The 27,797-nt window shown below is 44.5% G+C and overlaps 1 protein-coding gene across 3 annotated transcripts in view; it reads left to right on the top strand.

The window, feature by feature from the left end:
* Positions 1-1,929: 1,929 nt before the first annotated feature.
* The window catches only part of LOC121598602 (histone acetyltransferase KAT6B-like), a 51,523-nt gene continuing 25,655 nt past the window's right edge, over positions 1,930-27,797 (top strand). For all 3 annotated transcript variants that reach the window (XM_041925659.1, XM_041925658.1, XM_041925656.1), the window contains exons 1-2: positions 1,930-2,997; positions 3,069-3,832. In XM_041925659.1, coding sequence (XP_041781593.1) covers positions 2,764-2,997; positions 3,069-3,832 — 998 coding nt within the window. In that variant the 5' untranslated portion in view covers positions 1,930-2,763. The remainder of the gene's footprint in view (positions 2,998-3,068; positions 3,833-27,797) is intronic.

Below are 27,797 nucleotides of genomic sequence, written 5' to 3'. Positions count from 1 at the left end.
AACCATTTCCCAAGAAAAAATAAAACAAAAAAATCCACACTAGACATCAAACATTAAGGAAGAAAAGGGTAAAACGGAACAAAACAAACAGAAAACAGGTATCATATTAGCGCGGGAGTGAAACAAATGAAAGGGGGGAAACATTTACTATTACACTATGGCCATTAGTTGCCCCTGGTCGCCTGCCATGTGCGATAAGGAGAGCGAGAGATCTAGAAATAATGCAGACAAACATATAAAGGCTTTAACGCCACTGACGTCAGTCGTCGTAGGTAGTGAGCAGGGGGTAGAATAAAACAAACTGAATATTAAACAAATACAGAGATAAAGAGAGAGAGCGCGATGAACAGTATAATTCTTTCGAATAAAAAAAAACAAACACATGGAAATGAAAATATACCAAGCAACAGTGTGTTTTAGAATGAGTTTCATGGTTTTATTATGCCGAAAATTACAGTTAAAGGTGACAATTTTCTTAACATTGCGCAATAAGTAGCAAACAGCGAGCAAACAGAGCGAGTTCAACGATTCTCTAATCATTTCTTCGCTCATTTTGCTACGCGGGAGTGGATTACCTTAGTCGGGCTCAATTAATTCACTGCAACTCGCGCAAGAAACTGTGTCAATTGAACGGTGCCGTAAGCTGCGTTCGCCCTTATTACCACACCGAAGGCCACCTCGAAATCGAATTGTTCAATAGGTCGTTCACCCCGGCCACGTATCGGTATGTGAATGGTAGCATGCGGCCACGGCCCCGGCCAAGGGAAATGGCTTTAATTTAGTCCACCGTCAACCTTGCGCCTCGGAGTGGACAGCGCTTAATTAATTTTGCATAAACTTCTGGGAATGGATTGGCTCTTTTTCAATGTTTCTGTACTTTTTGTGACCGAAAGAAGAGATTAAATAGAAATAAAAAGGTGATTGTTTTGCTTTATTTTATAAGCATTGACTGCATCCAACACATTGCACATTGAATAATATTTGCTTTTTTATTAAAATGTTTGTAACCATCATATATGCATAAAGAATTTAAAAGAATCGAATTCGCAAGAGATTTGATCACACATTCACACAATTCCACGGCAATAACATTTTAACGTTTCTTTCGAAACTACTGAACCACGTGCGCGACCGTCGTTTAGCGACATCTATGAGTGAAACGCGTAACTAGGAATCGAATGCACGAGTATCTTTTTGCAGCCAAAAACCGGATTTCGCAAACTCGCCAAAACCTCCATATCGGTGCGTATTTCCCTCGCTGGCGACGCTTTTTGTAAGTACAGTAGAACGTCGATTATCCGAGCAGCTCGGGAGCGGATAAAAGTCTAAACTGAAATCGATTTCAATGCAAATAATTGAACAAAATTGCGCCCATTATATTTAGTCAATCACCAAATTTTGTTTACGTTTTTTCACGCATTCATTTTTTTGCGCTAAAGAGATGGCATGACACAACGAGCGAGATATACATATCTCGATATGTGATGCGCGTAAATTGTCACCAGGCATATGGACAACCGTGCACGAAGTGTTTGGTGTGAAGTGGGAGAAGGGTAGAGGGCACAGAAGTTCTCCTCAAAACGAGCACGAAAGGAAGGGTAGAGAAAATGAGCGAGATGCAGCGATACTCGAACGTCAAAAACCCTCGCCATGTTGTACGGGTCAAAACACGTTTACATTCGGCGAATCCGTTCAATGATGTGCCTTTTGTTTCAATTTTAATGCGTTTTCACTTTAAAATTTTTGAACAAACACCCCAAAAAAATTTAAAAAATTATATTAACAAATTGAAAAGATTTTCTGAACACTATGTTGAAAAAATATAGAATAAAACGTGGCAATCGTGCCGTTTGCATTCTTTCAAGCCGGCTTGAGCGAACCCTGTTTCGGCATGTCAAGCTTCTATTGACAGAAAAGCGCTCCCACACACACACACACATACGCATTCGCGCAAAAAGCTGCACAAAACAAAAGGGCAAGTGAAAGAAAGAAAGCAAAAAAACCACCGTACGCGGAACGGATGTGGTGCTTTTGATGTCGCGAACGCGTATTTTACCGGGAGTTTGGTGATTATTCGCGCATTCGGCCGCAGTTTTGTTTCGGTTTTCGTTTTACGGTACGAACTGCTCGGAAGTGACATCCACGGTGGGTGAGTTGGTGGTGTGTCGGGGGAAACCATCCGGCCTCGCTCGAACCGTCCCTCCACTCGGGTAGTAGTGAGATTCGTTGTAAATTATCGGTTTTCCCTCCGCGCTTTTCGTCCGCACCTGTTTTACCGCACACGCTCGGTTCGGTCCTTGTTTTGCTGCTGTTGTTGTTGTAGATGCTTGGTGCATTTTTGGCAATTTTCTAGCACGGTTGCGGGAACAAATAGTGCTGCTTGGTTGATCATTTCGCAGGGCAGGCGGGCGCCTGTGTGGGGCTGTGTACATGTGTTTGTGTGCAAAGGTTTATCGGCTTATCGGCAAAAGGGAGTGCAAAAACCGGGCGATAGCTGTGTGTGGCCCAGCAGCTGGGAGCAAGGGGCAGCAGCGATTGTGAAGCGGTGTGGCAGGGGTGGTAACGAAACGGCAGGAAAAATAGGAAAAATCTGCATCGATTGCAGTTTTGCGGTAGTGTGTGTGGCAAGGGCAAGCCGTGTGTTACACAGGCTGCAAGGTAAAGGGGGCTTGATTTGATACGGCTGATTCGTCGGAAGAGCATACCACGCGGGAAAGGATTTGCTGTCCCACCATCGCCTACTTTCCTCCTGAAACTGTGACGATGGAAACGACTACCGTTCCCGTCAGTGAAGAGCAGCCGGAAAAAGAGGAAAGCCGTCGACCGCAGCGGCCGGCGGACGGGGAAGCGTGTGCTGCCGTCGAGACTGTTGCGTCAACCGATTGCACTGACAGCCGGAAGGTGGAGGGTACCGAGGAGACAGAGAAGCTGTATGCCGAGCGCAAAGAAAATGCAATTCCCGAGGGCAGCAACCGAAGTGGGACAGAAGAGGCAAAGGTAGGTTAGGGCTCGGTGCATCAGTTGGATTTGTGTTCTAATTTCATCACACATTTTGTAACGCTTTCCAGACAAATCGGGACTCAGCAGACGGCGGAGAGCCGGAGGAACAGATCGTGGAGCTGGACAGCTCGCCGGAAAAGTCCACCGGCCGGACCAAAGAGGATGCGCTGAAAAGCCCCCCCGACCTGGAGACGTACTCGGTGGACGACGAGGAAGAGCACGAGGGGGAGCTGGTGGAGGAGGAAGAGCTGGACGAGGAGGAGTACGACGAGATGGACGAAGAGTACGAGGTGTACGTGGAGGAGAAGGAAACGGCCAACGCGCCGCACCATCGCCACCAGTCTTCTGATGACGACGCGTCCAAGCCGGACGACGCCCTTAGCACCGACGAGTACACGGACGAGGAGGGGCAGGCGGTGGTGGTAAAGGCGGAACCGAAGGCAACAGCTCCTCCACCTCCCGCTACCGCCCGTAAATCATCCTCGGATGCGGAAGAGGAGGAAGAGGAGGAGGAAGATGATGACGAGGTGGAAATAATTTCATGTGACGATGACAACGAGGACGAAGTGGACGACGACGAGGACGATGATAGTGTGCCGGAAGATGCGGAGGAAGAGGAGGACGATGAGGAGGAGGAAGAGGATGTGATGGAGGAGGAGGAGGAGGAGGAGGATGAGCGGACGCCTCCGGCGAAAGTGGGGCGGAAGCAGCGGGCCGACGCCAGGTCCACCGAGGACAGCGACGAGTCGTCCGGCAGTCCGAAGCTGAAGGTGAAATATCGCAGCTATCAGCAGAGGCGGTCGGCGAGCTTGCGGAAACGGGCCGTGCGAATGTAAGTAGTTTGGCAAAACGTATCTTGATTTTATTTTTTTGTGTGCGTGTTTTTTTAAATACTTTTAGGTTATGGGTTTTGTCATTTTCCACCAATGTGGTGTGGTGTGGTACACGCTCGGTAATCCGCACTTTTGACCATCAAACCAAACCAAAGATGAACCAGTGTTCGGTTAAAAGTAGTCTCTTTTATCTCTCTAATCTCTCTTTTTTTAATATAAGTTTTATTTCTAAAACGCGATAATATGATCAACTTATTAATCGGGACAAAAAATAGGAAATGTTACAAAAACTCACACCATAACGTCATTCGATAATCCGCACACGATCAAGTGCGAATTACCGAGCGTGCACTGTAATGCTTTTCCTCGACCTATAGTCAGATGTTTATTATTTTTCCAGGAAAACATATAATGGCATAAGCATTAGGGTTGAACTGATAGTAAATCAATTCCCTCTGTAGTTATAGAATAATGTGTGTGTCCATTGTAAAATTCACCATTACGTTATGGAATACCATTACACTAGTTCAAACTGTTCGCCACGTCGACGTACTTTGGCAGCGGACATAAACTTGCGGACACCTCACATCGATAGCGGTTGGTCACATCAAGCTGCATTGGCCACTATTAGTTTTTATTATGTTTAACCGCGAATGGCGAGCTAACGTTTTAAACGCTTTTATTATGGTTAAAACGATTGCTGCCCATTGGCTGAGGTATTAAATTAGTTATTACGCTGCCATGCAAATGCAGCTCCATATGCCAGCTTGTGTTAATATTTGCATACATATTACTCTGTTGCCGGGATGACGCATCGTGCATTCTTTGCGTTGCTTATGTGGGTGTTTTACAGAAAAAAGTATCTGCATCGTACATTGTCTAGCTTTTGTAGCAGTAATTTGAATATAAAATTCATATACCTTTATATTTCAGCTTTATTAAATTTTATAAGATAAACGTGCTCTTACCTGTTCACAAGAGCCTAATTTTATCAATTTTGGCTTCACGAAAGGGTTAGAAATTTGATAGATATTCTGAACAGAAGAAAATCTCTCTCTGTGCTGTTAATGTTGATTGATTGATTGATTTTGAAGATTTTCAGCCCGGTGTAGCCTGGAATGGATTCACTTTCTCTCTTTTACCTGCTAAGTGTTAAATATGATATCAATTCATCGAGTGAAGAATGCAAATTTTGGGTGCTTAACTCTAGTATTTTCAAAAAAATCGAACTCAATATTTCTCTGTAAATTATCCAGCACTATCACGGTTCCGTTTTCACTTTCCAACTAAATCCAATCGGTGGTACAAAACCATCTGCAGCCCGTAATGCCTGGAGTAGGTTACATCAGTGCACCAAAGAAAGCATATAAAATTCCAATTGGCTGCATGCAGTTCGATATTGGGCAATCTCCATAGTTACCCCGAAACACAAGAAGAACAGCAAGCCCTGTGTGCATACTTTCGATTCTCATTTACACCCATTTACGATGTCCTGACGCGATGCTGTGGGGGATGAGATGACGCGCACCAACCGACCAACCCATCCATCTCCACTATCGGCGTGATGCTGCTGCAGCTCTTGCTCCACCCTGCACCACCCACCCTCCACACAATTTCGGCGACAAACGGTCACGCAGCTGCACATGCGCGCGCGTGCCAATCGGCGGAAGCGCGGATGGCGATACGTGATGCTGTGAAGAAGACGCCTTTACATGGCGTGTCTGGTGGTGGCCAGTGGATTGTGACCACCGTGCGCGCACCGTTCCATCTCGTTTTAGCCTGTCTGTTTTCTGTTCTCGCTAACCCCCTTTCGAGAGCGGATGGAAATGACCGTTTTTTTCCTGCTGCTGCTGCTGCTGCTGTCGCTCACACTTCCCTTATTGGATGATGTGCAAATGGCGAGCATAACGAGCTAATGTGGTTTTACCTCACATAGGTGCAGGACGATACACGCATTATTTTCTCACCCTAAATGGGAGTAAAAGTATTATGTTTGTTGTTTTGGTTTTTTGTTTTACAAAGAGCGTTACATGAAATTTGAAAAAAGCCCTTCCCAAAAATCGAACGCTGCGTCCTTGATGCAGGAAAGGATTTGCAGTGCTTTGGCGCTGCGTTCCATTTGCACAGAACCGAACATCGTCCCTGAAACTGGCAGCAGCAGCAGCAGTGGCTTCCAAATCCACCTTTCTTCTTCCTTCGAATCGCATCAAATGCGCACAGATGTCGTCTTGCTGCGGCAGAGCCGCACACGATCGTTCCCGCCGTCGATGGGTGGGGAAACAAAAAGGGCACCACAAGTCAAAAATCATGCCAAGGTAACGCCGAAGCTTCGCATAGCGCGGGCCCGCGATTGGTATTAGAGCGTTTGCGTGTGACGTACGCGCGTGCGGATCTGCAGACGCGCGATGATAGCTGCATGCGGTCGCACACCCGTTTTTGTTTCGATGCTTCAGTGCTGGCTGCAACCAGCTGTTGCTGCCGCTACTCTACCGCTGCTAGAGATATATGTATGGGAAGCAACAGCGCAGCAGCAGCGCTCGGCCGTGGTTTGCCGCTACAATTTGATTCAATTGACCTTTTAATGCTTTGCCCTAGCTGCGAGCGCCATCTGCAACGCCGTTCATTTGTTTATGGGACAACTCTTCACGGTGCTAATCCACCCACTCTAAGCAGTACTCCCAACCTCCCTGGTGCACCCCGTTTTTGCCGCAAAATCCCTTCTTTTCGTCGTGTGGATTAGACCAAGAGAATTATAGCTAATGTAATAGGTTTAGTGTTATGTTGACTTCAAATAGCAGTTAATCGTTCATTTTATAGTTCAAAGATAGTACAGACAAATTATTATTTAGAGCATATTAAACGAATTGAAGATTTGAAGTGTTGAGAATCATGCTGAAGAAATTAAAAATTATTATGATGGAAATGGTAATGGAAATTCGTTTGGCCCGAATGTTTTCAGTTTTACTTATTTAAACTCAATTCATAAGAGATGCATGAGAAATTCCGGCTAATAAGTTGTTCAGTTGTTGACATGGGGATATGTTTTTTATACAATTTACATCAAGTAGAATTTAGGCTCATCGTTGCATCATTGTAACAAATCTACTGATTTTGAGATCAGTAAGAGCATTACATTACACAAGAATCTGATATTTCATTTCTATTATCATAATTTTTAATTTCTTCAGCATGATTTTCAACAAGTCTGAAGTTGGATTGACTTTGACAGTTCTTTGTCATGTGTTGAAAATCATGTGGCGAAACTGAAATTTCATTTTGAAGCAAATACACAATTTCACAACTGTTGAAAAACATCTTGGATGGGGTGAATAATAATGTGCACATTCGAAAGTGAGTTGGAAAACCGTGTAATACATTTTTTTATTCAATTTATGCATGAATGGCTTTGAAGCGATTTATTAAAATCATTTAAGGTTTACTGTTTGATCAATTCTAATCCAAAGTGAGCTAGGTATAAAAACATATTACCATTTTGTGTTGCACAAAATATCAACAAAAACCAAAAAAACAAATCCAAATAATTTATCTTATTATATAGCAATTTAGTGTGCAATATTCATTTATTTTTTTCCAAAAATATGGCACCATATGCCGCAAATACATCAACACAAAATACCATCTGTTTCCAGGCAAATGAAGAGAAGCATATTTTATTACATTTTCCCCACCGCAAGTATGTAAAACCCTTCATCCTTTTCCCACAGCTCAGCAGCTAGGATGTGCACTTGTCGCTCACAAGCTCGCAATTGATTTTCGATGCATCAAATGTGGATTATTGGATTTATATGACACGCCTCCCTCTCCGAACCGACATTCCTGTCGTAGTTGACAGCCCCCACGCACACTCACACACACTTTCACATCCAACAATTATGAATATTGATTTGCTCTAGAACTGTTCCAGCACATTGATGGATATTTGAGACATCGAACATAAAAATGCGTACATCTCGTTAACCAAGTTAAAACGGGAGCAAAAAAAGGCGAGATACAGATAATTGCATTCCGGTGAAAAGTGGAATTAAATTTGAATCCTGTGTATACACGGTTGCCGCGCTCGAGGGTTCCAGTGTGGTGCAGTTATTTCCATGAATTTGTAATGCACTAAATCTACATACGCAGCAGCATTCGATTCGATTGCTTCCAGCCGTCCTGCGTGCGAGCCAAAACCAATAATACAATTTGTTGGAATCGCAAAATTCAATCAATCTCTACACCAGATATCAATTTTCATACAGTTGTCTTACTTTGTTCGATTTATTTTTAGGAAGCTCTGTGCAATTGTTGGGCGACGAATGAATGAGTGAATTGTCGAAACTGGCTAAAGTTTTGCTATCCAAAAACGGTGGATCCTTGTAATTGTTTCTTGCTGGGAAAACTCTCTCAGCTTGGTGCAGAAGTTCACGAAGAAGGAGAAATGTGCGACCAAGTCCGCTTCGTTCGCACCGTTCGAGCCAAACAATCAACCGAGAAAGTGCCGAAAGTAGCAAACTTCACTTAGCCGCTAGTTAAACCCTCTTCCCACCGCTTCAAAACGTGACATTTGCCAGCGTGGAGCGTATTTTACGCTCCTTTGGCATCAGTTTGGCCACTGCAAGACAACGTGCCGCTCGCACAACGTGCAATCGTTTGAGCAGAGGGCTTGTACCGCTCCGTAAGTTTACAATCTTACCAAGGCGATAATACTGGCGATGATATGGACACCCAAGACACCCACCCGCAGTGCATTCGGGGGTTGAGGTACTGTTTTATAAGCGTAAAAAGGCTATCGACCGGTGCTGCTGCTGCTGCTGCTGCTCCTTGGCGAACACACATCGGTAGTGGGTTAGTAACCCGCCGCGCGCTGTTTTATCCTTGCAGTACCCTTGAGGATGCATTTTCGCCCGGTGGTTCCGGCGCGGCTGCTGCTGCTGCTGCACCCCCGGGCGAACGGTGAACTCTTTTTAAGTGGCTTAGCCACATTTGCCGACGCCTTCCGTTGACCTTTGCGTCCTTTGTGTGCTGTGTTTGGTCCACAAACACACTAACGGAGCGAGAGAGAGAGAGCGATAAAGCGATGCAATGAAGCAAACCATAAGCTCCAATCGTGCAATAAACAAAATGCACGTAAAATATTGTTCGAGATTGTGGACGGTTTGGAATGCTTTTTCCCGGGAAACATGTCCTAAGGGTTGCGTTTTTTTTTTGCGGGCATTGCGCTTCCTTTTGCGTTTGGGTAAGCAGTTCATCATTCAAAGTGTACATTCAACGGAAACATTCAAAGCGCAAAGGTTGGGAGGTATTGCACCGCGGGCGCGAAGCCCTTTCCAGTTCGAAAGTGTTTTGCATCTGGAAGCGTAATCTTACGGTCATTCATCGAGAATCATTCTAATTGGCAATTGAAACAGCTGACTGCATTTGGTTTCCGAAGAATTCGCTCTCTTCGGGCTGCAATTGAATATTGATCCTTTTTAAAATCATAATTGGATAAAAGTATCGATTGAGAGTTTTTAATTTCAATTTAATTGACAAATCTTCTTGAAAATAAGGGGTTTTTCCGATCTATAGGCGATATTTGAGTGCATCGTCTAACAATCACAGACTGACATTTGCAATTTTTCATATTTGAAATTTACCAAGTAAGTTGCTTGTGGATCTCTTTTTATAACTCTCCATAAGTAAATTTCTTTTTTATATTGTTAAACTGTTAACCTACATTGTCTCCGGTTAATGGACTATCTACATTCATTTTTACATGACACATTCTGTTGTTTTTAAAATGTCCGTCGGGCGAAACAAAACGCCCGCCACGACCTCGGAAACAGAGCGTGAAGGTGTCACCCGTCCGGGAATAGCAGAACCATCGCGCGCTGTGCCGTTTACCCCGCTCATTAACGCCCAAACCGATCACGCACGAATCGGGGATGCATTTACCCCATCCCTACCCCCGACACGGAATGCACTTCTTTCACCCTTCGTAGGTAAAATCGTGAGCAGTGGAACGACGAGCGCCCTACACACACACACACACACACACACACACACACACACACCCCAACACTAGTGCACACTTCGCCAGTTGCATTTTAACGATCACTTACTAATCAATAAAAATTGACACGTTCCCTTCCTTTTTGCTAGTGATGAGGAAAGAGGCCATGTGCAAAATTGCATTGCAGATGCGATCGATTGTGTGTTCGCTGTGTGCATGTGTGTGTGTGTGTGCGCTTGCAGGTCGTTGATCGAGTGCGTTCGCGCGAGATCGCGGCTAGATTGTTGTGCCTGTTTTGGGTGTAGCGCAGGAGCGCCAACAGCCTTGGAAACAAATTAGCTAAAGCATCAGCTGCCGGTCAATGACTTCAGTACGAAGTTGTAGCACGGTTTGAAATCTTGGTGCCTTTGGGAAGTGGTTTTTTTAGTTCAAAGAACACACAACCAGCTCATATTTGGGTAAAGCTTTGTCCAAACAGTGTGCACCAGACGATGGGTCGATGGTAAAATAACATAGCATCGATGAGCACAAAACCGAACGACATTTTATGCAGCAGAATAAACAAGCCAAAGAGAAAGGATACGCGTTTTGGGTGTGCTTTGCTTGGCGACATTTATGTTTGCTTTTTTGTGAATTGAATGAATGTGCGCTGTTTTTCATCGGAAGAAGCCAATCTTGTTGAACTGGATTTTTAAAAAGGTTTACTTATCTGGGTTTTTTTTTGCAATAAAATCGAATGACCTCTGGTTTACTTAGAGCACATACCATTTATCAATGCGACAGTTTGAAATTTATTTATCACATTAATTTTCGTTCCACCGGGAACACTCTGTTTTGATGAAGCTTTAAGGATACACATCTGTTAATCTTTGTACTTTGTAATCGTTAATCTGTTAATCTTTGTACTGTGTAATCTTTGTTAATTTTTGTAAGAAAATAGAATGATTTTGCAAATTAAATTAGATTAGTCTAAATCGTAGGTTATGAATGTTTTCTGGTGAGAATAAAACATTGTTGTTGATGTTTTCATCATCACAGAATTTTCTAGGAGTTCTCATAGCTGCGGGACACTTTCTTGACTTTTTCTTACGGTAAATGAACTTAATGTAATTGGAATTGGACTCTATAGCACCCTTGTTGGGCAAATCCAATAGGAATTTTCAATAGGAGCTTCAATAGGAGCTGTGTCGTAGAGTCCAATTCCCATCATATGAAGTTCTCTTCCCATAAGAAAGATTCAAGGAAGTGCCCCACAACTATAAGAAACCCTGGAAAAGCCTGTAAGTCACTATAAACGTGTTAATTTGCTCATAATGCAGATGATTATTTCGCTGCCTACCTAATCATTTGGCCCACGTTCCCTTACTTTTATTTTTCTTTGCAAATCAACTAAACATTAACATGTAAAAGAATGACTTTTGTTTTTAATTTAAATCAATAATGTTAAGCAGGCCTTTCTTCTGGTAAAAACCACTTTCAAGGAAGCTTCTCCGAAAGCTTTTACAAGCATGGTTTGTGCCTTAGATAGTTGTGTATTTAAAATTATACGTTTTGTATAAATATCTTGACTATTTGTAATTTGTAAAAAAAAACGTATTATCCCTTTTTATGAATCAACTAAAGTACCCAGCGCAAGAAAGTGTATAAATAAACTGAACCCTTTTTTCTCCGCATTATGATTGAGGTGTTACTTTTCAACGCTTCCAACCAGCCAGCGAAAAGGACGTGTCATCGCGTTCGAATATCGCACCGGCAAGGGTATTACTTATGTTCATTGCATTCGCACACTCCTGCAATCCACCCACACAGCCCGCTCCACCCGAGCCTGCCAGTCTGTTCATTCTCACGTGTACCCCCTCGAGCCTGGCAATGGAAGTCAATCACGTGAAGGTTGCCGAAAGAGATGAGTAGACGTCGCCGGGGTCCTTGTGCTCATATTTTGCATGCCGTCCTTGGTGTGCAATGCAAACCTTCTGCTGCTGCTGCGTCCTTCGGGAACCTTCGGGGAGGTTACCGCAAGGACACGCTTTCGTTGCACGCTCGGTAACCTTCCGATTGCGGCGAAGAAAGACCCTCTCACCGCGAGGGTGGCGGACTTGAAATGGCGGTTATCGAATAGTAGAAGCGTTGGTTCAATCAGTGGTGATGATGACTGCTTCTGAAGAAGAATAACGGGTACGGTGAACTTTTGTTTGAAAAATGTGTCCATTCTATAGGTAGAATGTAAACAGGGGGTTGTGGGGTGGGTGGCACACTATGGTGGCTTTTCATGTGAGGTCCGCGTGGCAGTTGATTTGCATTTCTGTTTCACCGGTTCGGTGCAACGGGGCGCACCATGGTGTTGGAGTGCAGTTTGTTGATATTAATACGATTGCTGCCCCCCGCCATTCTCCTCCCCCTTCGCTTTTGTGTTGGCAACATGACCTTCTGTCCTTCGGTTTGGAATGGGTTTAACCTCAAATTAAACGCCACGAATGGAGCACCCGCTGCAGGAACTGTCCAGAGACACGAAGGTACGCAGGGTCGTTAGAAGGAATAAATGATTGCCCGTGGACTAGCAGTTGAGGACGACAATTATTCTTGCAGTTAATTTTGTGCATGAGTTTTGTTTTAATTTGTTATTTGTATGGTTTTAGTTCATTTATTGCAAGCTATTTTTTTTAAATTTATGGTAAAATTGTATAAAATGTCATCGAAGTCATCCCTTCTTGTTTATTCCTCCATCGTATAATCACAAAAATTGAAGTCATAGAAACGCTCAACCCCCAAAGGTCACTCAGGACATTTGCTCGAACAACTCTTATCGTTGATGCATCCCTTTTGCAGTGCATTTTGGACTTTTTCCCGTTTCTCTCTCTTTATCATCTTTATCTTCTGCATGCACTTCATTAACCGAGTGCACCGAGTTGCGGAGTACAGCACTGTGAGCGCTCGTTAATTTGTGGCGAACCATATTTTTCTTTGACTTCTGTTTTTCTTTTATTGTTTCACGAATGAACGACAAAAGTTCATCGAACCGCGCTGCTGGTATAAGCGTCGTATGAGGTGCGGGAAATGGCCCTTATATTACGCTAGCTTCAATGGTATGTAATCTAACACCATCGCGGTAGAAGAGTCCTCCAACGCCCTGTGACGTCCGTGGTGAAAAGGAGGAACCATTTTCTTCATGGTGTGTGCAATGACACACGAAGCGTAATTTTCCACGACTTTTCCTTCGTTATTACACGAAAAAAAGGAAGTAGATGTAGTGGTGGGCGTGCAGCATCATCGCAGCAGATAGGACGAGGGTACTGAACCCGCGTCCGGTCGGTGTCGAAAAGGTCGACACCTTTGCCTTTAGTGAAGGTGAATTGGCTTGTGTCTGTTTTAGTGATGCGGGTACTGGAAGGAACCTAGTAGGTTCGTTCCGTTATTTAATTTTTTGAACCTTTTAGGTTCGATTTGAACGGTAAGTTCAGTCAAAACGGTAGATTCGGACGGAACGGTAGGCTCGGTCAGAATCGTAGGTTCGATTGGAACGGTAAGTCCGATCGGAGGTAGGGACGTTCCGAACGGTAGGTTCGGTCAGAATGGTTGGGCCGATCAGAATAGTAGGTTCGGTCGAATCGCTAGGTTCGGTCGAGTCGGTAGGTTTGGTCGAAATGCTAGGTTCGGTAGAATCGGTAGGTTCGGTCGAAACGGTAGGATCGGTAGAATCGGTAAGTTTGGTCGGATGTAGGAACGATCCGAACGGTAGGTTCGGTCAGAATGATATGTCCGATCAGAATAGTGGGTTCGGTCGTGTCGGTAGGTTTGGTCAAAATGCTAGGTTCGGTAGAATCGGTAGGTTTGGTCGGAACGGTAGGTTCGGTCGAAACGGTAGGTTCGGTCGGAACGGTAGGTTCGGTCGGAACGATAGGTTCGGTTGGAACTGCAGGTTCGGTCGGAACGGAAGGTTCGATCGGAACGGCAGGTTCGATCGGAACGGCAGGTTCGATCGGAACGGTAGGTTCGATCGGAACGGCAGGTTCGATCGGAACGGCAGGTTCGGTCGAAACGGCAGGTTTGGTCGGAATGGCAGGTTCGGTCGGATTGGTAGGTTCAGTCGGAAAGGTAGGTTCGGTTGGAACGGTAAGTTCGCTCCGAAAGGTAGATTCGGTCGGAACGGTAGGTCCGGTCAGAATAGTAAGTTCAGTCAGAATAGTAAGTTCGTTCAAAATACTACGTTCGGTCGGAACGGTAGGTTCGGTCAAAACGGTTCGAAAAAAAAAGTAGTTCCACTCCAAGTTTTTTGAAAATTTCCCATCATCAGTCTTTTCGTCGAATATTTTTGAACGAATTTTGATGACATGACATTTTGCTTCAACCATTAAAAAATATGCTTTTTAAATTTTTGTTTTGGAAAGTCAATTAAATATTATTCAATATAAATAATACCTACTCAAATGCAAATAATTGTTGCTCAAACAAAGTATCTCTTTCTTCCTTTTGCTCTAAATTGATTGGCGCACACCATCGCAGAGTGTGTAGTTGCGAGTGTAGTCTGACTTAATTGAAACCAACCGATCCGATTATGGGAGGCGATCTCTCTCCCACACTCGTTCAATCGTTTGATTCTCGTTTACATTCTTTCACCGCACGCCCGGAGAGAGTGGCCTTATATTAACAGTAGCTGACAGCGTCCATTTGATGCTGCAGAGTGTGTACAGTGCGTAACGGAATAGTATCCATATCAGGTTTGATTTTGATAACTTGTATCGTTTGGATGTAAAACTAGATAAGTTATGTTGACGTATGAAGTATACTTTTTCTTTTTTCTTTTACCACAATACAAAGCTTTGTACTTAATAGCTTCAATTAACTTTTGGCATTTTTAATAGGTATTTCTTTAATGTTTTCATACATCTTAATAAATAACATAAAAGCTTATATCTCTCTTGATGAAAGTAAAGCATCACAGCATTTAAACACCATCAAACGCCGTCTGCCGTGTGCCGCACTGTAGGAACAAATCGACCTGCCCGAATTGCGAACTCGGCTCGGCGTTCGGCAACTGCGTCAAGAAGATCGGCGCCGCTCACACAGGCCGGGAAATGGCATATTTACTACGTGTACCCTGTGTGCTCCGCCCTCGCCATCAGCTTTCGTGCGTGTACGGCCGCACACATAATCTACGTCCGCGACGGGTCGTGGTGCTGCCTGGGTGATGGGTGACACGCTTTCGGGAGAGGAAGGTCAATGAACTCTAGACGAGATGGCAACTGATCGCAGCCGCCGCGTTCGGTCATTGAATTTAGAGTCAGCTCAGTGGTGGCAGGGGAAGGTGATTCGCGTTTGCGAGAGGACAAATACATTCTCGAAGATGATGCACTTTGTGCGGGTGGTGGGTGAGTATGTACGATAGATGGTGGTGGCGCTGGGAGAGGGTAATGTGGTGTAAATATTACTTACACTCACTCTCGTTTCCTTCCCGTACACTGGCGTGTGTGTGTGTGTTGCGGCTTAACTCGCGATAAATGATGCGATCTCCTCCCCGCGTAGGAGGAGAAGGTGCGGCCGATTCAATGAACTGCAGCCCGGTGCAATCATTTTAATATCATTCCCGCCTGCTCTCAGAATCTCTCTGGCGGGAGGATCATCTGATTAATCCGCGTAATAATACTAACGACCGAAGCAGGAAGCCAGACGGAATGACGAGTGCTGCTGTGCTGCAGTACGGAATCCACTTAATGGGCCAACCGATCGTAGATGAAAATTTGAAGCGATACATTCCTTATTAGACAGCTGACATTGGTTGTGTCCCGCACGTGGTGTGAATGTAACAAGCAATTGTTCATGTACACACACTCCGTGTGACCATAAAACACGATCCGTGTCCGGATCCTTTCATCGATTTAAAAATCGATCGCACTAAAACGCAGTCAATGCAAGCTGTGCCAAACGGGTGGTAGCGTCATACATACAAAAAAAATATTGTAAAAAAATGCAAGTGTCTGCATGGATACACCCGAGTTGCATTGCACCGGAGAGCTCATTGCAACCTCCCCATTCTCCCCGCTTGTGTTGTCATAATAAAACGATAAAACTTCTGATTCTGCGGTTCGGTGACCGTTTCGTTCCTTCAGTGCTCTCCCAATCCCCTTCAGGAGGTAGCGCTCTATGAGCCGCCAGACGTGGTTACCTTTTTCGTAAAACAAAATGCAATATAAAATGCTTTCAACACACACACTTTGCCGCGAAAATTTTTATTGGTTTGCTCGGTGTTTGTCGGGTTGGTGTGGGGAAAAAGGCGCCACTTCCGTTCCAGTGCAGGCCTGCTAAAAGGGAGTGGGGTACCTGTTGTGTTCGTGCCGGAGGTAAACGCGCTCTGGTTTTATAATTTGCATTATGAACCAGCTTTTCACTGTGGACGGGTGGGAAACCGGGGGAGGGCCCAGTGCGAGAAGGGAACGGTTTTATTAGGCTGCAATTTTGTTGTTTCATCGCACAGCAGCACGCTCCCGGTTTCAAATGCAGCATTCAATGTTTGTTTCCGTTCTTATTTTTCGTTGGTTCGCTTGGAGTTTTCGTTCGCTGGAATGCTTCTGTCGATCATTCCGGTGGTAAAGGCAAATTTTTGGTTCCATTTGGGAGTTATTCAGGAGCTCTAAATTGTTCGATTATTAGTCGTGTATTGAGTATTTGTATTTTAGTTGTGTGAAAATGTTTAATAACCGATCGATTAAAATATCTGCCTAAGGTTTTATGTCTGAAGATAAAAAAAATAATTTAATTTGTTCCAAAACATTCCTTTCGAAACCTCTAGGTTCTCTCTCTCTGCGAACGATGTTGAGCGGCACTAACTATGTTGAAAGGTTTGATGAATGGAATTAATAGATATTAATCAGGTTCGATCAGTAGAAGATCGTAAAAGATCAAAGAAACATAATCCAAAACAAAAAAAAAACGATTAAAAAAATCTAGACAAAACTTTAAAAATTTAAACGTATAAATAGGATAGAAGAAGATGCAACATGGAATATTGCGTGCGAACATGGTTTAAGATTGTTTTATTTTAAAGTTGACTACTAGTTTGTTGACTGTTGTTTGAATCAATAGATTTATTTGAACGTTTGTTATATTATTTAACCAATTGATTTTATCTATCAACTTTAAAATGAACAACTATGGAATAAGGTTACAAAGAAAAAAAGAATTCAATAACCCTGAGATTTTATGGTTTTCTTCCACCTGACAAGAGCTTTTCACGAAAAAGTCTGAAAACAAAAACAAGATTCCCAAAGTTTACACACCTCATCGCGAACATCATGCTCAGCATGGTATACAAAACCTCCATTCAAAAACTTGCTCATCGCACAACCCAACGAACTGACGAATTCTTCAAGCGTGTGTGCATTGATGTGCTGAACCTTTCCCAAACTGGGGTTGTTCGTCCTCTTTGTGCCGAGCAGCACGCGGGCATACCTTTGACCTTTTCGTCCATTTCGCGCAAAAGCGCAACGACACCGCAGTAGCAGCAACGGCAGCACCAGCGGCAGCTCGATTAACTGATGAGCAACCATATTTTAGTGACGTTACTGGTGTGTGCTGTGTTCGTGTGCCATAACGTGTCACCGACATCGGCGTCAGTGTCTAAGGGCTTTCGCTTTCGGAGGGCAAGCACCTCGCCAGCCGGGCCTCCCATCAGCGAAACGTGTGCAGACGGTTGAGGTTTTAGCAAAATGTGTGCAGGTAGTAGGATATGGCATGCTATTAATGCTTCCCAAACAACCGCGTCCCACTCCCATATCCCACCAGACAACACGGAAAGCGAAAGGAGAAGGAAAAAAAGCAACAACAACAACAACGAAAAACCACCTTTAGCGCACGATAATAGGTTCAGAATGTTGTTCCGATCGCTTTTATGGTCGATTTTTCCGTAACGAAATTTTCCTTTCTTCCCTTTTTTTTCCTGCTTTTCCGACCCAACGCACGACGCAGACCGTTGAATCCTCCATCGTCCTTCAGACTAATTTAACCTTCAAACGTTCGGTGCAGACTACGCGCCGTGGTGTGTAGCGGTCAACGACATGGGTAGGTGTCGGGATTTCAACAGGTGTGCGGTGGTGGTTAGAGCATTACTGTCGTGCAGCAGGAAGGTCATCGAATCATTTTCACATTGTCAGCATGGGAAAGGACGGAGAGAAAGAGAGAGGGAGGAATGGGTGGGAAATGAAGTTGTCGCAGGAACAAAGTGGTCGTCGTTTCTTACGTAATTGTCCCCCGGTCATTAGCGCGTGCAGGAAAAGTCGGTGCAATTTTCCACCACCAAAAGCATGATTGATTCTCATTTGAATAAGGCAGGGAAGTGTTGTAATTTGATGTAATTCGGTGTAATATTGATACATTTCATTGGGTACAACTTTATGTTATAAGAAACGTTGTACCTTCAAGACTTGAAATTATAATGATCCTAGTATGTTTGTTTGGAGAAACTACTTTAGATACCTAACCTTAATACAATTACATGTCTATTTTTAAGAACTTTGTAGTATTCCTTTCATTCATTTAATTGGTTACAATTTCTTGATTACGATGTAATCTCTTGAAGACTTGGAATTACAATGCTCGTGGGATTTTTTCACGAATTCCAATGTTTAGGTACCAATGCTTAATGCAATTTCACGTCTATTTTTCAAAGACTTGGTACTATTCCTTTCAAAACTCACCCCATGTGTCAATCAATCGCATCAGAATTCGCCAACATCAATGTCTGCAAACCTCAATATTATCCAAAGCAACAACAAAAAAAACGACCTCACTATCCGTCTCTGGTTGTATCCGGTCGAGCCGTGCCCGTAAGACGTGTTCCACTGCCCGCTCTAACGTTACCTCCGTCGTTGTGCCGCTCGTATTCTTCATTCCGTCACGACAAACGCGACTACGTCATTGGAGCAATGTTTACCTCGCCCTCCTCTCCGTGATGTGTGTGCTGCAATGTAGAGGGCACGGGCGTGCCGGTGCTCGTCAAGGCGACACCAGCGCGCCGAAGGATATCTTGCCATGGCCACCATTGTGTGTACCCGTGAGTGTAGGGATTTCGCACAAGAGGGGCAGGAGGAATTTGCACACGCTGTGCGGTGTGCGTCTCTAATGGCAGATCTGGTGGAGCTCTTTCTATGTTAAGTCTGACGTGATCTGGGCAAACGGACGTGTTTGTTGAATGCCGAGATTTCGAGAGAATCAATGAGAAACGGTGATCAAAATAAAAAAGACTAAATTGATCAACGATCATCACAATTTTGGAGTGGAATCATAAGAATCTAATAGCAGAAGTGGTAGGTTGGCCGTTACGATCGTTATCTTGCGCCTGTTCCCATGAAATGGTTTATCTCACCTTGGGCAACACACGCTCAGGGTTTTTAGTTTCCGAACAGATAAACTTCTCACTACTACGGTCCATAGATCGGTCTTATCGCAGGCATCAGACGCGGTTCCGCTCGTCGTAACGGAGTGAAGGTCTTCACCGTTTTTTTTTGTCTAGTGACCACAGTGTTGTTGTGGGATTTTAATCGTTGTTGAAGACTAGAACAGATACTGTCACGGCATTCAACATCGTGCTCCCTAAATATTGAAACCATGGCATCGAACTGCTGCATCGTGTCATACTTATATTCGAGAGCTCAATCTGATGCATATCTGGTAACGGTGGGGTAACCTTGGAGAAGACATCACGTTTCCACTACTATCGAGAACACCGATCTTGACGTAACGACCGGAGACGCGGCATGAGACTCTCTGTAGGGCCGGTCTAGAGCAACTCCATCCCTCCAATGCTCTGCTGCCTTGTCGACGGAGGAAGATGACAACCAATATCAAACGATGCACACGCCACAAGAGCTGCAGCTGTTCTCCTGGGTGTCGATCGCACATTTGTTTACACTTATCATCCTCGCTAACCTCTTCCTCTCCTCACATACAATCCTCCTTTCCGTTCTACGCGTATGCGTATCAGTACCTTTCGGCCGTATGCCCTTGGACTGCATTCGACGGCGCAATCGTTTTCTATGCGGCTGCGTTGATTTGCAGAAGACACACATGGTTCGCGGCGCAGCCAAGGTTTGCTAGATTTGCCCTCCAATCGGCATCTTTCACTCTAGCGCATACGCACGGACACGTGATTGGTATGTTTGCCAAAGTTGCACCTCAAGTGCAGCTCCAACACGACGGTACGCGCGCACTATTAGAGTAGTAGCTGCGTCGTCAATTCAAGGATGGTCACTTGCGGTGCGCGATGCGAAAGCTAGTGGCCCAGACAACGGACCCCCTCCCCATGTTATCTTCTTTTGTGCCTTGGTGCGTCTTCAGTGTCTGGGTGGGTTAGAGGCTCTTGAGCAATAAATTGTTTAAACTGTTGCAAAGCAGAGTTTGCTTGCTGGAGTTGTACAGGAAGAGTAGTTTAAGCAGAATTAGTCGCACTATCTGACGGCGGCTAGCCAGAGGCGTAGATTAGCGATGTTTATTTGAACTTGTGTTATGCTTCAAAAGTACTTGAAGATACTAGAACCAGCAGCAACCTGTACTGTTGTGCAACATGCAGCTCTATAACACTGCAATCAAGAGTAAGAAGTGTCCCAAAAAGAACATCCAGATTCGGCCGGAACAAAGATACCGATCTTCCCTATAAAACTATCATCAATTGTACTAAAACTATTCTTTCTCAAAAAAACATACGCAACACATCCCCTTCTGCTGATACATTTAGCGCCCATTAAGGGCACAGTGTTTGTACACAAATCGGTCTGCCAAATATAAACACAACAGCATAGAGCTTGCCGTTGCCCCTCCACTGTTTCGCGCTGATACTGAACCCTTCGGAAGGCACCAATGTATGCTGTTTGTGGTGTGTCTGAAGGAACGGAGTTTGCTATCGTGGTTTGCTTATGTGGAGCGATACTGCTGCTGTCATCGATTGTCAAGGTGACATTGGCGGGGAGTGAAGGAGTGCCGTACGTATGTGTGTGTGTGTGTAAGTTTGTGTCTACTTTTGTGGACTTTTCTACTACTGCTAGGACAACCTCCCCTCTGCATGCAAAGGGTCACGGTGATGGCAGAGAGGCAATCGACTTCTTATGTAAGCAAAAGTGAGTGCGCTCCTCTCGGCAAGTTTGTCACATAGAGATGCTTGTGTTCCTTCGTGCTAAGCGGGGGTTGGTTGTTGAAAGAGGATCATTAAAATTGTATGATATAGTTACAGTGTGTGCAATGAATGTTGTTCTATAGGTGCACTAGTTTCCATAACATTCGGCTAGAATCGGTCAGTCTAAAGTTTTCAATAACTTGATGTGATGGAATTCTTTTCATGCGAGATTCATTTTAACCTGAGGACCAAAATGATTCTCTCTCTGTTTAAAGCTTCGGCTTGCCTAAAGAGCGTTAGCGATAGTTCAAATCTATTGCATCTCAACTGTTAACGTCTTCAATCTAAATTCCATCGCAATGGTAATTGTATTCCACACAATCGGGACAGCAACTACATTTAAATATGTTGGCTAAACATTTGATTTGAACTGCTTGAACATTTGAGAGCTATTATACACGTTTCATCCTACCAGCTTTGAGTAACTTAAGTCAGGATTAATATCTTTTTAAACGTAATAGGGCCAATAGTAAAACCTAAAGGTTAAAACATCAATTCCAGAAAAATAACATTATCTTTGGGAACATTTTTCTATTGTTTTTGATTTTCACTAGGAAAAAAAACATATTTTATTTATTAAAAAACAACGACCAGATGTTCATTTTTTAAAGCTAGATGTAATATTCTTTGATCAAAACTTTTTTTTTTTGAACGGTGAGCGTTCTATTTTGATGCATAAGTTATGCGGCATTATAATTATGGCACACACTGTAAGAAATACGTTACTGGTGGGATGTTATCAAAACCTATTCTTTTTTGCATGACAACATCGAATCTTATCCATTTTTTCAACCAATCCTGGAGTTCTGAAAAGGACGTTGATTTTTTTTTTAAATCCTTAACATTCTCAACCATCGTGGCTGACTGTCCCAGCAGCTAGTGTGACTGCATTTACAATGCAACTGCTCATCTTCAGTACACGACCTCAAAAATCCATCACTGCCAGGGAGACAACAACACGCCACACATCCGCACGCAAACGAGAATATATCTGACCTGGCCGGTGCAGTTCCTTGACGGCCACGATAAACCGAAAGATAAACAAAACTCGCTCCCCACACCACATACCCACCGCGCGCCGGTTGTGGAATCAACGTGGCGGTGTCCACGTTTGCGAGATGTGCGCTTCTTTGTTTTTCGCACGGTCTCCCGGGGTGTCTCCCCCACTGTCACCGGTTTAAGGAAAAATCTCACCCAGCACACACACACACACACTCCCTCAACCACCCCAAAGCTACTACCCCAAGCGCGCCAGCAGCCCCATCGACACCGAGAGTGAATGCAGAGTTAACCTCCTTTTTGGCTGCGCTTAACCTACAGCGCGTCCGAATGCCGCCGTCGTGTGCCTCCTCCTCGATTTGAACTTTTAACGTTCACCACCACCGGTGTGGGGTTGTGCTGGGTTCCCCCCCCCCCCCCCCTTCTTGTACGCGCCCAGACACTCGCGCGAACACTTTTTTTTTTGTTTTGTTTTTGGGCCAAACTGTGTCGCATTTAGGTTCAGTGAACCTCGGCCAAATTTGGCCTTCATGCTGACGCGAGCGCCTGTCAATTTGGGAGCTCTTCTAGCGGCTTGGGGATGGTTATGCTTTTTTTGTGTGTTACAATCCCGTCGATGTTTTATGCACAAAAAAAGGAACCGCGAAAGGCACCTTCGCGTCTTCTAACGAGCCTTTCGCGCGAGGAAAAAGGTCTGCAAACGCCGCACGCATGCGGTGGTTGGTCGTCCGAAGCGATACTTCTTGCGAGCCTTCGCCGATTCGATTGGATACGGCTGTGTTTTGGAAGCGCGATGACATTGTTTGATCGCCAAATTAAGTGACTTTCAGATGACATGTGTTGTCAGTTGGAGGTTTTTTGCTGTTGCTTGTGCTCTGCTGCCTTTGCTATTCATGAGTCTCGTCGCGGATCATAATCGTGCACAACACGGCACACGGGCTTGGTTCTTTTGTTGGTCTTTCGCCACTCGTGAGACCTTGGGCGAGCGCAATCCTTTTGATGATCGGGCTGAGTCGTTGCAGCCAAAGATCGATAGCTTAGCGCGCTAGCGGCTGGCTGATCGATGATTGGTGCCGCTTTGTCCTTGGCCATTCCCCGGACGCATCTCTCTAATGCGGTTCGTGTGGTGCAACGGCTCAACTCTTCGGGAGATCGATCACATTGCTCTCTGCCCGCCACCAACCGGACGCTCTGCTCAAACCCAGCCGCTTGTGTTTGGCTTTAAGCATTTGCATATTTGCACTCAATGCCACCCGCAGCATAAAAACCGTTCCTCGTCTCGTGTGCATAGTGTGCAACCGTGTCAGCGTCTCTTGTTCCGTTCTCTTTTGGGATTAGGCTGACCATGATGCGGAACCCCCCCCCCCCCCGCCCGCTCCCGACGCTTAGTTGTCCAATAGTTCTCTTTGACTCTGCTCAACAGCCTGGCGTCCTCGACCGTGGTCTCTTACCTTCGGTGGCCTGTGTAGTGTGTGTGTGTGGTTGGCTTAGAGCATTAATAGTTAGCGAGTGTCTTGTTTCTCTCTCTCTCTCTCCTCTCCAGGCTGTGCTGCACTGTGTTTGCAGCAGTTGTAGTAGTAAGTCAACAAATTCTAGACCTTGACAGTAGGCGCTCGCTTAGTGCGCTAAGTCAAACACGATGCGCGCCTCCCAAGAGCGCAGACGCTTTACGCTACCTAAGTAGATCTTGCTCTTGCACCTCAAGTGGATACGTTCGTTCTTGGAGCCCGTGGACAACAACTACTGCTACGGGGCTTGTTTCAGTCCAATCCCTCTAATCAGCTATGCCCCTTTGCACTTTACAGCGTCCTTGCCAGCCCTCTGGTAGGCTTGCTCTGAGGTGTACGCCTCCGTAGGTCCTCCGCGGCACAGGCTAGTGTCTTGAGCGTGGGCGCGTCAGGCAAAAGAGGTCAACCCTTCCGTCATCATACTGCATGAATGTGAAGTCGATTCGCCATATTTCCAAGGTCCACCACCTTCCACCGAACTACTCCTGTGGTGCAGCTTAGGATATCGTCCATCGGTTTGTAAATAAGGTTATGGATGAAAATGGGTTGGCGTTCCTTTAAGTGCTGCTGCCGAGTTGGTGCCACAATGACTTTCTGCCCTTTCGGGAGCTTTTGTGTATTGTGGAGGAAAGAGAAAGAGAGAGAGAGAGAGCGAGAGACAACAAACGCCAACTCAATAGAGAAGGGTTTGTCGTGCCCTCTTCACCAGCTTCTGCTAGCTCTGGTCTGTGTCTGTGAACAGTGTGATGAAGTGTGGTGGTGCTTTGAAGAAGGTCATACTTTTATGTTTTCACACTTCATTACTGATTGGGTGCGAAAATATGATGTCTTTTGTAGTGTAGGAGGTTAGTTTTATAGAAGAAGTAAAATGTTAAAACAACATTTTTTATCCCTTTGGTTTAGCTATGATTAAACTGTTGGTCTTATTCTTCAAATGTTGAATCATTACCAGGAAGATATTGGAGAAGAACAATCACACCATATTATAGTGTATGCATATGACATATTTCGTATCGAATTATTGTCGCATATTAACTTGCTATTCGCATTATTTCTTCTAACGAATAAGTTCCTTATCTACATCTTCTTTTTGCGTAACAACCTACGTGGTCATGCCACGTACAGTCCAGTCTGCTGAGATTTATTAGTACCACATAGCCAGATATTCAAACCCTTGCTACTAGGGTACAGTTTCGAATACCGGAAGCCTCTGGATTCAAAGCTCTAATTATTCACCGATAATCAAATTCTTAAGAGTCTAATTATATGATTAATCCTTTTAAAAAGGCTCAAACTGGACACTTAGTGTAATTATTTTTGGAATTAAGTTTGATTTGCAATTCTACTGTATTAACTTTTCATTGAACTCAACGATTATACGATCAAACAAACTTAGATTGGTTTTAATTCAGGGTAAACCGCTTCTATATATCTACAACTCCAGAACATCATTCCATGCAGTGTTATTGTGAGCAATATCTCTCAGTTGCATGTCACAATATTGTTTCAAATTTCCATTAATTATATTGAATTCTGGATGCCCAGGACGATTCTCTCAGCAGTATCGGACATTTCCGTACGTTGAACTAATTAACTTAACCGTCTGATTTGATTGGTTCCCGATGATGGAATTGAAAGCCTGATATAATATCAAGAATCAAATTTCAATTCATCGTAGGTAGATGTTCAGTGTAAGAGCAATATTGGAGCAGATAAGAATACTATTGCATCCCAGAATGTACTGTTGAACTCTATAATAGCAATATATCTGGACCATGTCCGACGGTTGGCCTAAAAATCGGACAATAAAAAGTAAAACATTACTTATCTTTTGAAGTTTAACAATGATACTATCCTGATGTTTCAGTTTTATGATAACCGTTTCAACATTTGATCATAATCAAATACATACAAATTTGATACAAAAAACGTTAAAATCCCAACTCCAAAAATTTATTTGACCAAGCCAATAATTGAAAGAAACCGTGGTTTTTAATATTATTATTAGTTTTTTCAAATACATCCAATAGCGAATTTCATGAAGCTTTACATGGCCATGTTTATTTATTATTCCTTGTTCTTAGAAAATGGTACATGGCAGCATAGCCCATATCGCTGTTGTAGTGAAACATCAAACCAACCTGTGCGATTCTGTTCCCGTTCAATCCCAATTTGCCGAACCCATATGTACCACCACACACTAACAGCATACATAGCACGGATGGTGTCCGGCTCTTGCTTCCTTCGTGCGGTGCTGAAACCCGATGACGGCAAGCTCACCGCACCACACCGGAGGCGAGGCCAAACCTTCCCCCCTCACTGTCACATTTGCACTACTGGTGCGCGCGGTGCAGTGTCAAGAACACTGCGTCTCCGGCCGACGATACACTAAGGGTGCAGTGCACTAAGCCCCTCCACCCTCTTCAATGTATGGGGAAGAGGCGGTAGCCATTGCTCAACACCACCGCTGAGAGAACGAGCGAGAGATCTCCATTAGATTGCTCTCTGACATGCCTCGTTGGGAAGGGGGTGAATTATTTTTCTAACCGAGAGAACGAGCATAAGTTACTACTTTATTTTGCATCTCTTGGTCCCTTTCCAACGCCGTCCGGCACTGTGTGTACTAGCTCGTTCGCGAGTGCGCGTTCTCTCTCTCTCACTCTCTCCTGCGCTCTACGGCGAATCTAACCTTTGCCAACAGCGGTGAGTTTTCGCAGGTCGACGTCGACTCTCAGCAGTGCCATAGTCCACGGTATCTCAGTCACTGTGCAACCGTCAGCGTCTGCGGACATACCTACCATCAGGCCGGCACGGGCAAAACAAGTGTTTGTTTGTTGATCTTTTTTTTTTCTTCGCTCTATAAAAACCGTGCAACGGTGGGTGGTGGAAGCGAACGGTGGGAGCAAAACAAAAACCGCACGCGGTGATTTTTGAGGGAAACAACAGAACGTTCTGAAGTGACTCTGTCGGTTGTGAGTGTGCTTTTGTTAAGCAAGTGTCTAATTTTGTGGGTTTTTTTTTGTGGTGGCATGCAGTTTAATCAGCGTGTTTGCTGCCTGCCGTGTGGTGAGTGAAATTTGGCTCGCGTACGTGTCGTCACACCCAGTCGTACTGCGAAGAGTGTACTGCCGTGACGACGGTGACGTGTACTGGCCACCAGCGATAAGAACGGGCCGGCGTTGCACTTTTTTTTTTTGTTTGTCAAATGATTGTGTGCAAGTGTTTTGTTGATGGTGGCGTGTGTGTGTCGTCCCTTAAATAAATACGCGTGAAGAAGCTAGCATATCGCTACCCTTTGTCATTATTCGTCGAAGTGTGTGACCGCCTCATACATGGGGAATTTTATGGTTTGGCGATGGTGTGATGTATGATTGTTGTATATTTAATGGGAGAAATTCCTACAAAAAAAGTTTGAAAAGAGAAGAAAATTTAATAATTTCTATCGTACAAAAGCTTCCTAGTGTATGAAAGGCAAACTGTGTCGGGCAGCAAACATTTAAAGTATTATTAAGAATATATAAAATTAGTTGTTTCACAATAGTTACCATAACAGTGATAGTAATAGTTAGTGATAGTGATAGCAAACCGTAGTTACCAAAACACATCAGCAAAAGAATTCACAAATAGTTGTAAACCAACATCAAGCCATAAGGTTTTCCTTTTCAAACTGTGCGCTTTCCACCAACGTGAACCCATTTCAATCTGCCCCTGTTTGCGTGTGTGTGTGTGCGTGTGTATGTGTGTCTATGTTTGGCCGGTGGCCAACAAAAATTAGCGCAATCCGTGTCGACGGCGTCAAATAGCTGGCTGGCTGGCTGGCTGGCCGGTGCATTCTACAAGTCTGGCAGAGGAATATTGGAATAAGCGTACACCGGGGGCGCAGTCTGGTCGTTAAAAAGTCCGAGACAGCGGACTGCGGGAAATAGAAGAAGGCCGTAGAAATTAACTCTACCTCCGAAATAGAAGCACACCGGGAACGGGGAAATTGCAGAGCGGTGGGGTGCAAAGGAGGAAAACTTTTCAGCCAGCAAACGTTGCGAATGGCCAGCACCGAGCGGCTAGCAGCGATCATCGGAACGTACTGCATAATAGCATCATCCCTCGGGGCACGCCAGCAACCCGGGCAGCAGAACACACAGCAAGGTAACTGCATGTAAACGAGTGTACATACACTGCACCTCTGTAGGAGAGGAGGCGTTTTTTTCCCGTTCCCGTTTCAGTCAGTTTTGGCGTTGGGGAGTTGGTGTTTGTTTAGTCGTTTGATGATGGCCATTTCCCTGTTGCGCATTGATGATAATAAACGAAAA

This window comes from Anopheles merus, chromosome 3L (assembly GCF_017562075.2).
Source record: "Anopheles merus strain MAF chromosome 3L, AmerM5.1, whole genome shotgun sequence".
Taxonomy (NCBI): Eukaryota; Metazoa; Arthropoda; class Insecta; order Diptera; family Culicidae; genus Anopheles; species Anopheles merus.
This window is presented reverse-complemented; position numbering and strand designations above follow the sequence as displayed.